The sequence below is a fragment of the Mauremys reevesii genome, linkage group 1 (assembly GCF_016161935.1).
Source record: "Mauremys reevesii isolate NIE-2019 linkage group 1, ASM1616193v1, whole genome shotgun sequence".
In the NCBI taxonomy this organism is placed as follows: domain Eukaryota; kingdom Metazoa; phylum Chordata; order Testudines; family Geoemydidae; genus Mauremys; species Mauremys reevesii.
In genome coordinates, this window is record NC_052623.1 from 163,923,719 (window position 1) to 163,938,987 (window position 15,269).

General features: G+C 44.3%; 1 protein-coding gene across 3 annotated transcripts in view; it reads right to left on the reverse strand.

Annotated features, from left to right (window-relative positions):
- Nucleotides 1-10,243: 10,243 nt before the first annotated feature.
- The window catches only part of KCNJ15 (potassium inwardly rectifying channel subfamily J member 15), a 29,722-nt gene continuing 24,696 nt past the window's right edge, over nt 10,244-15,269 (reverse strand). Inside the window, exons 1-2 of one of the 3 annotated variants that reach the window (XM_039519412.1) lie at nt 13,625-13,763; nt 10,244-12,859 (exon numbers count right to left, since the gene is read on the reverse strand). In XM_039519412.1, coding sequence (XP_039375346.1) covers nt 11,716-12,843 — 1,128 coding nt within the window. In that variant the 5' untranslated portion in view covers nt 12,844-12,859; nt 13,625-13,763 and the 3' untranslated portion in view covers nt 10,244-11,715. Of the gene's footprint in view, nt 12,860-13,515; nt 13,764-15,269 lie in introns of those variants that run through there. The other 2 variants (XM_039519422.1, XM_039519409.1) reach the window with 2 other exon arrangements.

A 15,269-nucleotide genomic window follows, 5' to 3' on the forward strand; every position in this document is an offset into this window, starting at 1 on the left:
TTATCATCATAGGACAGAATTAGAGTTAGGCAAAATATGTGTTATTAAATTCAAAACTATTTGACGTGTATTTCTTATTTAGTTATGATCTCGATTGTGGACTCAGTTTTTGCATAGGATTTCATTAAGGCTTTTTAAAAAAAAAATCAAAACGAGGCCCATTTTCCAGTGGACCCAGGATAGTCTTCATGCTATTTTGATCTATGCCAGGGAAATTCTCAGCTCAACTGTTAAGTTGGTTTTACACCTTTGCACCACCAGAGCAGTGCAAAAGGACCATTGTGAGCCCAAGAATCTGGCCTATTGACTTCAGTGGCATTACACCCAGGAAATTTGATGCTGTATGTTGAGCATATGTCAATTTAATTAATCCTCACAGGCAGGGGATAAGGAACCATTGTTAACAATATCTTTCCTGTGAAGGATCATTTCAATAAAAGGAACTACAACCATTACCAACGATCTGAAAAAGCCTGGGGAACTCAAGGGTTATCTAGAACTGAGGTAATTGGGAAATCACACCGGAAGCAAGTTTTGTTTGATTCCCCACCCCCCTCAAATTTAGCTCATTTGTCCAGGTCAGTGGGTTCAGTTCTGTAAGTGAATAGAGAAATCAACGCTTCAGAAGAGAGCCATTTTGGAGATCAGAGCCTTTTAAAACCGCCAGTCAGCAGATTTAGTTTTTTTGTTTTGACTAGGCTGTTCTTTGTAAACATTTTATTGCTCCAGCCAAGTTTTGTACTCTGCTTTTGTCTCTCAAGTGCTTGAAGAGGAGGAACAATCAACTTAGTGTCTCTCTGTGATTTATTTGTAGAGGTAAGCAAGGGAAATCAAGCCAATAGGTTCCTTAGCTTGAAGGGCTACATTTACAATGGAATTTAGGTCTGGCGATGCTGAGTATCACCACACTCAACATTTAGGTGCCTAGAAAGTCACTGGGATTCACAAAGTCTGGTATAGGTGCCTGGGGTCATATACACTGAATGAAAAGAGATAGGCATCTCAGAATAGGAGTCACAAAAATCAGCACATTAAGTGGCTCCCTGGTTAAACTAGCCAATGGGAGATGCCGAGGCAGGGGATGTGTCCTAAACCTGCCCCCCTTTCAGGGAATTAGGCTCCTAAATCCAGGCAGGTGCCGTCCTCTGCTTGGGATTCTCAGCTGCAAACCCTCCCTTGGGGTTCAGCTGTGAGGGCTCCACTGCTTGGGCAATAGGCCTGAGAAGGAGAAGGAACAGCTCCCTCATAACTTTTAGCCCAGTGGGGCTCCCTCAGGCTCCCCTGTTGAAGCTGTTCCTCTGTGAATAAAATATAAAAAAGTCATTGGAGCAGGGGACTGGATCCTAGTTCTTCCACTTCCAAGGTGACCGCGCTAACCACCAAGTGACAGAGCCAATCCCATGCTTGTGCTCACTCTCCTTTCCCCTGCCCCATTGTTCTTTCATGATTTGTCCACAGTGGAACAGCTGCAGTAGGGGAGACCGAGGGAGCCCTCTCAGAACATGCTATAGCCCAGTGGTTAGGGCACTCACCTGAGAGGTAGCAGATCCCTGTCAAATCCCTTCTCCTCATCAGGCAGATGGGGGACTTGAACTGCGGGCTTCCCCCATCCCAGGTGTGTACCCTAACCATTAGGCTAAAAGGTATGAGGGAACTCCTTCTTGTCCCGCAGCTATTCTGTGTAAGCTGCCCTATAGGGGCCAGATGGGGAAGGTGAAGTCCAAGCATGCTTACTGGACTGGGCAATGCAAGCAAGCAACACCTATCTTCCCCCAGTTTGTATGTTGCTCTGGGGATTAGGCCTGGTCTACACTATGATTTTAGGTTGAATTTAGCAGCGTTATCTCAACTTAAGCCTGAACCCGTCCACACGACGAAGCCCTTTTTTCCGACTTAAAGGGCTCTTTAAATCAATTTCTTTACTCCACCTCCAACAAGAGGATTAGTGCTGAAATCAGCCTTGCTGGGTTGAATTTGGGGTAGTGTGGATGCAATTTGACGGTATTGGCCTCCGAGAGCTATCCCAGAGTGCTCCATTGTGACCGCTCTGGACAGCGCTCTCAGCTCAGAGGCACTGGCCAGGTAGACAGGAAAAGGCCCGCAAAATTTTGAATCTTATTTCCTGTTTGGACAGCGTGGCAAGGTGCAGGTAAGTGCAGATCTCATCAGCAGAGGTGACCATGATGGAGTCCCAGGATCGCAAAAGAGCTCCAGCATGGACCGAACGGGAGGTACGGGATTTGCTCACCATATGGGGAGATGAATCCGTGCTAGCTGAACTCCATTCCAGTAAACAAAATGCCAAAACATTAGAAAAAGTCTCCAAGGGCATGAAGGACAGAGGCCATAACAGGGACGCACAGCAGTGCCACGTGAAAATTAAGGAGCTCAGGCAAGCCTACGCAAAAACCAGAGAGGCAAACGGCCGCTCCGGATCAGAGCCCCGAACATGCTGCTTCTATGATGAGCTGCATGCCATGCTAGGGGGTGCAGCCACCACTACCCCAACCCTGTGCTTTGACTCTGTCAATGGAGAATCACGCAACACGGAAGCGGGTTTTGGGGACGAGGAAGATGATGATGAAGAGATTGAAGATGGCTCACAGCAAGGAAGCGGAGAAACCGGTTTCCCCAACAGCCAAGATATGTTTTTCACCCTGGACCTGGAGCCAGTAACCCCCGAACCTACCCAAGGCGGGCTCCCGGACCCTGAAGGCAGAGAAGGGACCTCTGGTGAGTGTACCTTTGTAAATATTACACATGATTTAGAAGCAAGCGTGTTTAATGATCAATTTGCCCTGGCATTCGCAGCCAGTACAGCTACTGGAAAAGTCTGTTAACGTGTATGGGAATGGAGCAGAAATCCTCCAGGGACATCTCCATAAGTATTATACGGGCCAGTAGCACGTCATCGGGAATCATTGCATAACAAAGCATGGCAGCGTATGATCCCGGTGTTTGCTGGCATTCAAACAACATCCGTTCTTTATCTCTTTGTGCTATCCTCAGGAGAGTGATATCATTCATGGTCACCTGGTTGAAATAGGGTGCTTTTATTAAGGAGACATTCAGAGGTGCCCGTTCCTGCTTGGCTGTTTGGCTGTGGCTGAACAGAAATGTTTCCCACTGTTAGTCACGCGGTGGGGGGAGGGGTGAAGCGTGAGTGATCTCTCACACCAAACCGGCAGGCTCTCAATACAAGAGGCAAAATGTGACCTTGTAACAAAAGCACATGTGCTGTGTAATGTGAGCAGCAAGGTTTAATGTGAAAGAGTGTACCCATTTTTCTCTAAAATGTGTCTTTTTAACCACTCTCCCTTTTCCTCCACCAGCTACAAATGTTTCTCTTTCACAGAGGCTAGTGAAGATTAGAAGGCGAAAAAAATGCACTTGGGATGAAATGTTCTCTGAGCTGCTGCTGTCCTCCCACACTGACAGAGCACAATGCACAGAGAATGAGTGGAGGCAGACAATGTCAGAGTGCAGGAAAGCACAATATGAACGTGAGGAGAGGTGGCGGGCTGAAGAGAGTAAGTGGCGGGACGAAGATGATAGGTGGCGTAAGCTTGCTGATAGAAGGCAAGAGTCGATGCTCAGGCTGCTGGAAGATCAAACTCATATGCTCCAGCGTATGGTTGAGCTGCGGGAAAGACAGCAGGAGCACAGACCACTGCTACAGCCTCTGTGTAACCAACAGCCCCCCTCCCCAAGTTCCATAGCCTCCTCGCCCAGGTGCCCAAGAATGCGGTGGGGGGGACACCGGCCACCCAGCCACTCCACCCCAGAGGATTGCCCAAGCAACAGAAGGCTGGCCTCCAATAAGTTTTTAAGTTTTAAAGTTTTAAAGTGCAGTGTGCCCTTGTCCTTCCCTCCTCCCCTCATCCACCCCTCCCCCCCCCGACCCAGTGCTTCCCTCCTCCACCACCCTTCCCGGGCTACCTTGGAAGTTTTCCCCTATTTGTGTGATGAATTAATAAAGAATGCATGAATGTGAAGCAACAATGACTTTATTGCCTCTGAAAGCGGTGATCGAAGGGGGGAGGGGAGGGTGGCTAGCTTACAGGGAAGTAGAGTGAACCGGGGGCGTGGTTCATCAAGGAGAAACAAACAGAACTTTCACACCGTAGCCTGGCCAGTCATGAAACTGGTTTTCAAAGCTTCTCTGATGCACAGTGCGCCCTCCTGTACTCTTCTAACTGCCCTGGTGTCTGGCTGCATGTAATCAGCGGCCAAGCGATTTGCCTCAACCTCCCTCCCCACCATAAATGTCTCCCCCTTACTCTCACAGATATTGTGGAGCGCATAGCAAGCAGTAATAACAATGGGAATATTGGTTTCACTGAGGTCTAGCCGAGTCAGTAAACTGCGTCAGCGCGCTTTTAAACGTCCAAATGTACATTCTACCACCATTCTGCACTTGCTCAGCCTATAATTGAACAGCTCCTGACTACTGTCCAGGCTGCCTGTGTATGGCTTCATGAGCCATGGCATTAAGGGGTAGGCTGGGTCCCCAAGGATAACTATAGGCATTTCAACATCCCCAACGGTTATTTTCTGGTCTGGGAAGAAAGTCCCTTCCTGCAGCTTTTGAAACAGACCAGAGTTCCTGAAGATGCAAGCGTCATGTACCTTTCCCGGCCATCCCATGTTGATGTTGGTGAAATGTCCCTTGTGATCCACCAGTGCTTGCAGCAGCATTGAAAAGTACCCCTTTCGGATTATGTGGTCACTGGCTTGGTGCTCCGGTGCCAAGATAGGGATATGGGTTCCGTCTATTGCCCCACCACAGTTAGGGAAATCCCATTGCAGCAAAGCCATCCACTATGACCTGTACATTTCCCAGAGTCACTACCCTTGATATCAGCAGCTCTTTGATTGCATTGGCTACTTGGATCACAGCAGCCCCCACGGTAGTTTTGCCCACTCCAAATTGATGCCTGACTGACCGTTAGCTGTCTGATGTTGCAAGCTTCCACAGGGCTATCGCCACTCGCTTCTCAACTGTGAGGGCTGCTCTCATCTTGGTATTCTGGCACTTCAGGGCAGGGGAAAGCAAGTCACAAAGTTCCATGAAAGTGCCCTTACGCATGCAAAAGTTTCCCAGACACTGGGAATCATAACAGACCCGCAACACTGTGCAGTCCCACTAGTCTGTGCTTGTTTCCCGGGCCCAGAAGCGGCGTTCCACAGTCAAACTCTTAATGGGCACACCTGCCCCATTAACACCATGATCTGCACATTGCCAGGGCCCATACTTTGTGAGAAGTCTATGTCCATGTCTATGTTCGCACCACTTTCGTCACCGCGCTGCCGCCGCCTCCTCACCTGGTTTTGCTTTGGCAGGTTCCGGTTCTGCATATACTGCAGGATAATGCATGTGGTGTTTACAGTGCTCATAATCTGAGTGGTAATCTGAGTGGGCTCCATGATCCCAGTGCTATGGCGTCTGGGCTGAAAAACGGCATGAAACGATTATCTGCCATTGCTCTGATGGAGGGAGGGGCGACTGACAACATGGCTTACAGGGATTAAAGTCCACAAAGGGGGCGGCTTTGCATCAAGGAGAAACACAAACCACTGTCACACAGAATGGCCCCCTCAAGGATCAAACTCAAAACCCTGGGTTTAGCAGGCTGTTGATTTCATTGAGGGCGGGAGGAAGCAAATGAATACAAAACAAATCAGGTCTTTTTCTTGTTTTGATCCACTCCATCTATCTGTAGGGTGGCAGCAGACGGTGCAGTTCGACTGCTAGCCATCGTCATCTCCTCGGTGCTCAGCAGAAGATGCTGCATTACGACTGCTAGCCATCGTCATCTCCTGAGTGCTCGGCAGAAGATAGGAATGACCTGGCTGAGTCACTCCCGTATCTCCCCAGGTGCTCCTGACTGACCTCACCGAGGTCGGTTAAAAGAGCACCCAGGAATACGACGACGATGGCTACCAATCATAATGCAATGTCTGCTGCCAAAAAGCAATGAGCTGCTGTTGTGTAGCAATGCAGTCCCATGTCTGCCAGCACCCAGGAGACATACGGTGACGGTGAGCTGAGTGGGCTCCATGCTTGCTCTGGTATGGCATCTGCACAGGTAACCCAAGAAAAAAGGCGCAAAACGATTGTCTGCTGTTGCTTTCATGGAGGAAGGTGGAGGGGGGGCCTGACAACATGTACCCAGAATCACCCACAACACTGTTTTTGCCCCATCAGGCATTGGGATCTCAACCCAGAATTCCAATGGGCAGCAGAGACTGCGGGAACTATGGAATAGCTACCCACAGTGCAACGCTCCGGAAGTCGACGCTAGCCTCGGTACTGTGGATGCAGTCTGATGACTTAATGCACTTAGAACATTTTTTGTGGGGACACACACAAACGACTGTATAAAAATGATTTCTGAAAAACGGACTTCTATAAATTTGACCTAATTTCGTAGTGTAGACATACCCTTAGTCATCTGACTACTGGGGGGTAGTTCACACTCTCAGAGGCAGAAACATAGGTGCTTAGGGAATATGTACTGAAAACATTTAGGCGTTGAGTAAGTTTAGTTGCCTACAGCTGCCTGATTCTGGGATTTAGGCACCTAAAATGGCAGTTAGGTGCCCAAATCCTTTTGTGACTCTAACACTAGATCTTAACCTTTAATTCTTTAACCTTAATATCTTAAAGATCTCCTCTCAGAGAAAGGTGTTTCTTTCCTTCTCCTCTTCTGCTCTGTATTTTGTTAAGAGTTTGCATTATTATTTGACAAGTACAAGATGGCAAGGTATGTACTGGGGGGTGGAGCTTGTTGATATTTGTGTAGCTTCTCACCCTTCAGGTCTCCCACAAATTACTTCCCGCTATTCTGATCCACAGGACACTCTGTGAACAGTAAATCAGGCCAAATGAATTAAGAGAAGAAATCAGAAGAAAAAAGTGTAGGGAATCTCTTTTAGAACTATGGTTAATTTTCAGGTCTGTTCTTAGTCAAACTCTTAATGGGCACACATTGAGGCTTTCACAAATAGAGCGATCCTAGCCAAAGGGTATTGGTAGTGAGGCAAGCTAAGGCCAGAGGACATTGTTACTGCAGTTTTCTCAAGAGGAAAACAGTAGTCTACAGACTCATGCTCAATGATAATCTCTTCATGGCACACAACAGGCGTCCTTCATTGGTTAGGTGAAACCATTACTATAATATGTATTATTCCTTCCAAGATTTGTCCTAGTGTAGGATAACATAAAGACCTTTACTTAAAGACCTCTCCTACTTAATGCAACATTCTCAGAGAATTGTTAAGGATCTCTGTGAAAATAGCCCTCCCTTTTCTTGCCATAGATCGCAAGGTTAGCAGTTGAGCAGGCATTACATACATTATTCCCGTTTGTGGATTTTCAGATTTATTCTGAGTCATTTCTTAATCTTGAGCACTGCAACGGGTACATTCACGCACACAATTTTACAAGTTTCTTTGATGAAAGGATAAGCAATAATCACCTAACTTTGGTTGTTTTGAGCACTACTGTTAAGTGAAATCTTACTCTTCTCAGTGATTCAAGAGTATATCATCTTAGCAGAGGAAAGTAAGTGAGTTGTGACCCTATCTGAAATCAAACAATTAGATCTGTAGCATGTACAGTATAGGGGGAGAGACTTTGGAATGGAACAATGGGAGGCTAACAATTCGTAGTAGAAAAGCTGTACACAAATATTGAAAATATACACGCTCCTTTAAAGCTCCAGGTCTAAGTCTCCACTAGAGGACAGTAGATTTAATGGAGTACAGAATCAGGCACATAGTATCTTGTTTATGAAAATATTCATCTGAGGTTGGTGTGTCTGCTCCAAACTTCTAGCAGATACCTACGTCTATATACAGAACTTAGTGCCTATCAATTCTAATGATGTCAGACATCATATCACATCTTGTTCAGGCTGATGATAAAGAAGGTAAAATTGAATGAATTTAATACAGCTTATGCAATCTGTTGAGATGTGCAATAATAATCAAAAAGTTTATTATTAAAAATATATACAATATATACAAAATACAGTTGCTGTGCTACTTGTGGATTACATTGTTTTGTTTCTGTTTACCATGTGGTGATTCAGAACAGGATAATTCTAAGTAGCCTCCGCTGACAGACTATATAAAGCACTGGAAATGTTTCAAAAGTTTTTCCAAGCCAGTTAGGTACAGGATGTTCCTGTAATCTTCTGCAGAAATCTTCTCCATTAAGAAGACCCTGAACTGGTAATCTAATATTTTCACAGAATAGGCTGATGGCTGACCAGCCTAGTAAGAGCATAACATTCCATTATTCATGTAATAATGTACATAAGTGTGACAGATAAATAGTTATATTCCAGCCAGGCAGAATTTTAATATGGAATATGCAAGTTCTACTGTCTACACAATACCTTCTTTTGTGCTGCTTTACATTATGGATCAGACACAATCAATGCACAGTCATACCTGTTTTGAACTGAGAGCAATCTGTCATAGGAAGTGTTCTCACTGGAGCTGGGCAAATACATACTACCAAATGTAACGGTGGAGATTTGTTTGAATATAAAATCATGAATTCACTCCAGTGCTCACGACCTGTTTTATTTGTCTATGCAAAAATGAGAGCCATTTTTGCAAGAAGTTTTGCATTTCTTCAGAAAGCAAATGCATTTGCACAGTGCTATACACTAAGGGTGGGATCCACAAAGGGACTTAGGCTTTGCAAAACTGAGTATCATGGTACCTAACTTTTAGATGTCTAGAAAAATCACAGTCACAACAAAGCTGAGTTAGGTGCCTAGGCTCCCTATACAATGAATGGAGAGAGACAGGCACTTCGCAATGGAATCCACAAAAGCTACCAGTGATAGACAGGGAGCCACCTAAGCTAGGTAATAGGGGGACACCGATCAGAGGAGTGTGTGCTAAGCCCATCCCCGCTCTCAGAGATAGGCATCTAGCTCTACTCAGCAATTCACAAACAGGAACTCACCCTTTAGGGTCAGGCAGCTTAGGTGGCTAAGGCATTTCTTGCAGGAATGAGTTAGGCACCTGCCTCCACACAAAATGGCTGGAGGAGGAGGTGGTGGTGCTGCCACCCATGTTAGAACCTTTAACCCAGTGGTTAGAACACTCACCTGGGATGTGGGAGACCTAGGTTCAATTCCTCCCTCTCTTCCAGAGGGGAGAAACAATTTGAACAGGGATCTTCCACCTCTTAGGAGGGTGCTCTAAGCATGAGATATGAGATATTCTGACGTGCAGCTCCTTCAGTCTCTTCTGTTGAAGCTGTTCCACTGGGGATAAATAATGAAAGAGTGATCAGAGCAGGGGGGCTGGCCCCTGGTTCTCCCATGTCCCAGAAGCATGCCCTAACCACCAGGCTAGGGAATCGTTCTCTCGCTCTCTAGCCCAACGACTACTATTCCACTGTAGGTAAATCATTAAATAGTTATTGGGCTAGAGAGACCAATGGGACTCGATCCAGTAGACAAGCTCAGAGGCTGCCTGTCAGATTGGGCCCTGCACATGAGCTAGGTAACTGAATGCCTATCCTCTCTCAGTTTGTGATTCACTCTGGGGCTTAGGTGGGAGATAGGCATCTGGATTCCAGACACCTAGGGTGAGGCAATGGTGCTTGTGCTCAGAGGCAGTAACGTAGGCACCTACGGAACTTCTACCCTGAAAACTTTGGTGCCAAGTGAGTTTAGCACCTTCAGGGTTTGAAAGGAGTTTTCTGGATCACAATGGAGTGAAAACTGGGATTTTGGCACCTAACCCTGAGACTTAGGTGCCTAAGTCTGGGGGTTTAGGCACTTAAGTACCTTTTGGATCCCACCATAAGTGTTCAAGGCGCTCTCAAAATCTCTTTAATTTCTTTTTTCCTGTTTCTAAGATACCCAGGGACATAGTGGAAGGTAGCCACTTAACAGCATGAAAAACTAGTAACAAGGAGTTGAAGACATTGACGAAGCAAATAGCTCATAAACAACCCATTGGCTGAGGCGGGGCCGGGGCAGGGATTTGGGGAAAGGGTTGGAATAGGGACAGGGAGGGGGCGGGGCCTTTGGGGAAGGGGTTGGACTGGGGGTGGGGAAGCAGTGGGAAGAGGCGGGGCAGGGGCGGGGTCTCATGGAAGGAGTGGAGTGGGGCCGGGGCAGGGGCAGGCTTTTGTATCTTTATATGAAAAGGTGTCAGTGATGCAGCCCTCGGGCCAATGTATTAGTCCTCATGTGGCCCTTGTGGTGATTTGAGTTTGAGATCCCTGCTTTAGAGTTTTCACAGCTCTAATTCTGGTCATGTGCAAGTGAGCTAAAATTTTTCTTAGCATAAAATCATAGGAATGTAGGGCTGGAAGGGAACACAAAAATGATTTGCCTTAAGGGAAGGACCCAGTGCTTCACCGACCTAGGCCCAGCCTGCATACAAGATACACCCAAAGCTCACACTCAGGTCAACAGGGACTTTTCTATGTACTAGGTTTGCCAGATCAGGGCCTCTGGAGTTCACCACTGCCACTGGCAAAAGCACACATGGGGCTGAAAGGAAACTCATTTCTAAATTATATCAGATAGCTGTTCTTCATGCAGAAAGTATGTTTCCAATTCACCACTGCTCCACAGCTTTCTCCCCATTCCCTGACTAGTTAAAGCGAGTCAATCTGTAATCTTTGCTTTTGCTGTATGTAAATTAATATGCCAAGCATATCCTAACTACCACACCCTCTGACTGCGCCACAAAGAAATCAGCAATCATTCAAATTACATTCCTTTATTAATAGAATGGTTTCATACACCAAAACCGAAATGGATCAAAGGAATGTTTGTCCATTAATGTGGCCAGAAACAGTAAATATTGGCTACAGATGTCATCAAGATTTCATTTAACAAAAATTAAATATGGCCCATGGCAAAACAAGCAACCTTCAGAAATGTATTGTTAAGGCTGCTAATAGAAATGATTTACACTTTATGAAAACAAAAGTCTTGGCAAAGCCAGTTTTAACGTAGTTAATTACTGTTTTGATTCTGTGTTAACTGCCCTCAGCTCCCTCCCTAGATGTTATATACAAGCCTGCCATTAACATGGTAAAAAAACAAATGAGTGTTCAAGAAACTAATGGTCCCTAATGGAGCTGAGAACACCCTTTTAACAAAGCCCAGCGGGGCTATTAGTGTACAAGTCATTTTCCCTCATTCAAGATAAAAGAATGTGTTTACCAGCTATAGTATGTCTGCACTGATTGAACCACACATCTCTCACATTAACTTAGTTAAGACCACTTAAAGAAAATAAAGCACTGGTATGAAAATAAACATTTTAAAGGAGCCTATTTCCTTCTGGAAGCACTGTGTGCTAACTTTGAGATCCCACTGTTATAATTAAATCATGGCAAATATCTATGTGAAGAAATCTTCTCACGGTATCAAACTCCACTTACCAAATGGAAAGTAGTATGTCTGATCTTACAGCTGGCACAAGGCAGATTCTCAAAATAAATCCAACTCTGTTAAGTCATTATGATAAACAAAGAAATCCCACCTAATTAAAACAAATACTCGATTAACAACTTGACTTCACAAAAGGACAGATTTACTCTATATCAAGGCACTTGCTTAAGAGGTCTCCACTGCATTTTCTTAAGAGCCATACAGTATATAATGTATGCTTTTGTTTCAGTTTGTAAATAGGCGTTACTAATGTTAAAGTTTGCTCATACAATCACACATTGCTTTGCTGTAACAATATTGTTCTCAGACCTCTCTCTCTTTCATCTTCCTGTCTGTATCTCTCTTCTAGTTTCTGTTTTTCAGAGTCCATGCTATAAAAAGTAGAGTCTACACTTCTTCTGATTTGCTCAAACTGACTAAAATCAGCAACATATTTTCCATTTTGAGAGAGAGAAACCACAGGCACAAACTCATAACCCCAGTGGATCTCCTCTGGTATATAAGAAGTTCTGCTTTGGCAGACAGCACTAGTGGATTCTACTGTGGCATTCAAGAGGACAACCAGTTCAAAATCCTTTTCTTTTAGGTTTTGGGGTGTGAGATCTCTTAAAGGGCTACTCTCATCCAATATATGGTAAAAGGTTAAAGGTAAAATCAGAAAAGGACTTTCTGAAGAGGAGTCAACATGGAATTTGACACTGGCTTGGTTGAGCAGGATCCTTTCCCCTTCTTTGGTTTCATAGGTTTGAAGAAGTTTCCCAGAAAGCTGACACTGAATCAGAAGACTCTTCCTCATATTTGCCACTCTGATCACAAGGCAAAGCTCTCCGTTGTGTTTGGTAATTACAGCACAATGACTGAACTTAATAGTCTCAGCCCGTTTTTTGGGTCTTGCAATTTTGGCCAAGAAGGTACCAGTGATAAAGATCTCAATCAAGGTTGTGATGACCAGCTGAGCAACCAGGAGGAATATGGCATGAGGGCATTCCTCTGTGATGAAACGAAAGCCATAACCAATAGTTGTCTGTGACTCCAAAGAAAAGAGAAATGCCCCAGTTAGTGAATTTACTTCCTTGACACAAGGCATATGTTTGGGGGGGAAATGATCCCTTTCTAAATCTCCATGAAGAAATGCAATGGCATAATAGATAACTCCAAAGAGGAACCAGGTCATCACAAAAGTAGCAGCAAACAGGGTAAGTTTGTATCTCCACTTCATGTCTATAACCGTTGTCCACAAATCTTGAAGGTAAAGCAGGTATATACCATCTACTTTGTCAATCCTCACATTGCTGTGACCACTTTTGGACATCACCCGGGGTCTGTGTGTCTTGAGGTCAGCACTGATGATACCGTTAACGAGTGGGGCACTTGACATATTGATTTGAGTGGTGCCCATTTTCAGTTCCTCAGTTCTAAGAAGAGAAAAAAAGAATTCAGTTACTTAACAAAGTTAAAGTACATGAGCCTTAAAAATCATTTGAAAAACACAGAAGGACAGAAGGTACACAATCATGACCGCATTACATATGTATAATAAAGGAACACCCCTGGGACAAAAAGCTACCATCATATAGTGTCTGATATTAAAGCTAGTTGACTTTTTTTTTTTTTTTTGGAAAAAAGGAATACTTTGACTTTAGTGACTGCCATATAAGGAGAAATGGACTATCTTATGGTAGCTTGGAAAAGAAATTTGACCAAGCTAAAACTCTATGTTAGTACTGTGTTTTTTAAAAAGGAATGAGGTAAAAATTCTTCTCATATATTGTCGCGAAAACAGGAGAGACTTGTTTTGTCTACTACATTTATTCCCACTCATGCACTCAGGAGAAGGCTTTCACTAAAATTAAACACATTTTGATGCTTGATTTAGCACGCCGGACCACCTTTGTCTCGCAAAACAACACAGTCAAAATAAGCAAAACAAATTTTGTTCATGGCTAATTAACTTCCATAAGTGATTTAATCAATCATTTCTAGCTCTTCCCTAAACATATAACTAAGCTACAGGGAAACACCATAGTCCTGTGAACACATAAAGGAGAGTTTTGGAAAGAAATAGTTGCACCTGAAAACTCTTCAAGGCTCTTTGTAACATATAATACTCCAATTTCAAAACAGTCAGTGGAAAACAGGAGGCAATTCACAAATTCAGCATTCTAGCATTAGGCCCTGACCTGTGCAAACACAGGAATCAATGGAGCACAAGACTCAAGAAGTTTGTTTACTGTGAACCAAGTTCAGTCCAGATGGAGATTAAGTGGGAGCACATTCAGGACGGAACAAAACCCACAAAGTGCAGGAGAAGGTTGCCTGTGCCAGTTTGATGAGGCAAATAAAGAAACACTGCTTCCAGGACAAGACAGTGGTTGCGTAGTGCAAGGACAGGGGATGTTACAGTAGTAGTTTCCAATAACAAAACTTCCTGCTCTAAAAAAAGCCCACTGTGCATCCTTTGTGCTTTTGGCAGTTCATACAGCAAACATTGGTTTGTTCCATTGTTTTGCTTAAAAAGAAGCTTTAATAAGTGTTTCTTTTTTATGAACCACAGGAAAAAAAAGTTCTCCCTTGTAACTACTTAAAAGAAACTCACAGGAAACTCAAGACCTATTTGTGGTGGTGGTGTGTGTGTGGGGGGGCCTGCCCAGGACAACAACATAATTGTTCAGTGTTGTAACTTTCCTGTTATGTCAATAAAAGAGAGTTTTGTTTACTAAATACACTGATAACCAAACTACTATTTTTCAGGGGGAAAGTAATTGCAATTTTATTTGTATTGCCACACTGTAATTCATTCAGATTTTGTTTTAATCGTTAAAGCTCATTTTCCTTATTTTAGGCTCAGTTTTAATATATATATATATATATATATATATATATATATATATATATATATATATATATAAATAGGACTGCACTGATGATCCCAGTAGGAGACCTTTTATGTGACAATCAAACCACCACACACACTGTGCAGCATGTCAAGATAAACAGGAAAAAAAAAAAAGACCAAGTGATCTTAAAAAGAACTACAGGAGGAAGCAGAAAAAGCAAAATAAAACACAGCAGCATATGAGCAACTGCTGTTTAGACAGGCCCAGAATTCAAATGGTGCTGCCAGAGAAAATACAGCTTATGTAAGTATGTGCAACATGCAATGTAAAACTCATTAGGAAAAAATGCATGCTATACATCAACAGGCTCCATTGCCCACATCAAGCATTACCATGATAAGATATTGATATAAAAAGTGCCTAAAATCCATCCTGATATCAATCCTATCTCCTCTAAAGCTCACTTCTCCGTAGTCTCTGCTTCCATTCATGAGAAGTGACGGCTTACAATTAGTTCTCTGCCACAAGTAGCTTTAATCTTCTAAAGGCCAAATTGTACCTGGACTTGGAGGCCATGCAGCAGAGTAAGGGCCAGCCCCACTCTCCTGTGCAGCCTACCAGCATTGCCGCTTTGTGTGCAGGGGGCAGAGCAGGCTCCCCAGAGCTGCTACCTCCTCCCAGTTGTGCAGTTGTGTGAGGCATGGGTGGAGAGAGCCAAGGACCTGCCCTCTCCCCTCAGTGCACCAGTTAGTGGAGTTGAGCTGTTGGGGGATGGAGAATGCTGGGCCTGTGAGGTGGGAGGGTCCCAGAGCTCGGGCATCTACACGGCAATTAAACAGCCCCTTTGCCTAAGCCCCAGGAGCCCAATGTAAACATACCCTAATGGGCTATAGCAAAACAGTCTCCTCCAAGAGTTCAGGGAGGAGCCAGGGAAGGAACTGTGATTCTAAGGCATGATTCTTTCTCAGGGTTGCTCGTGGCATGGAAC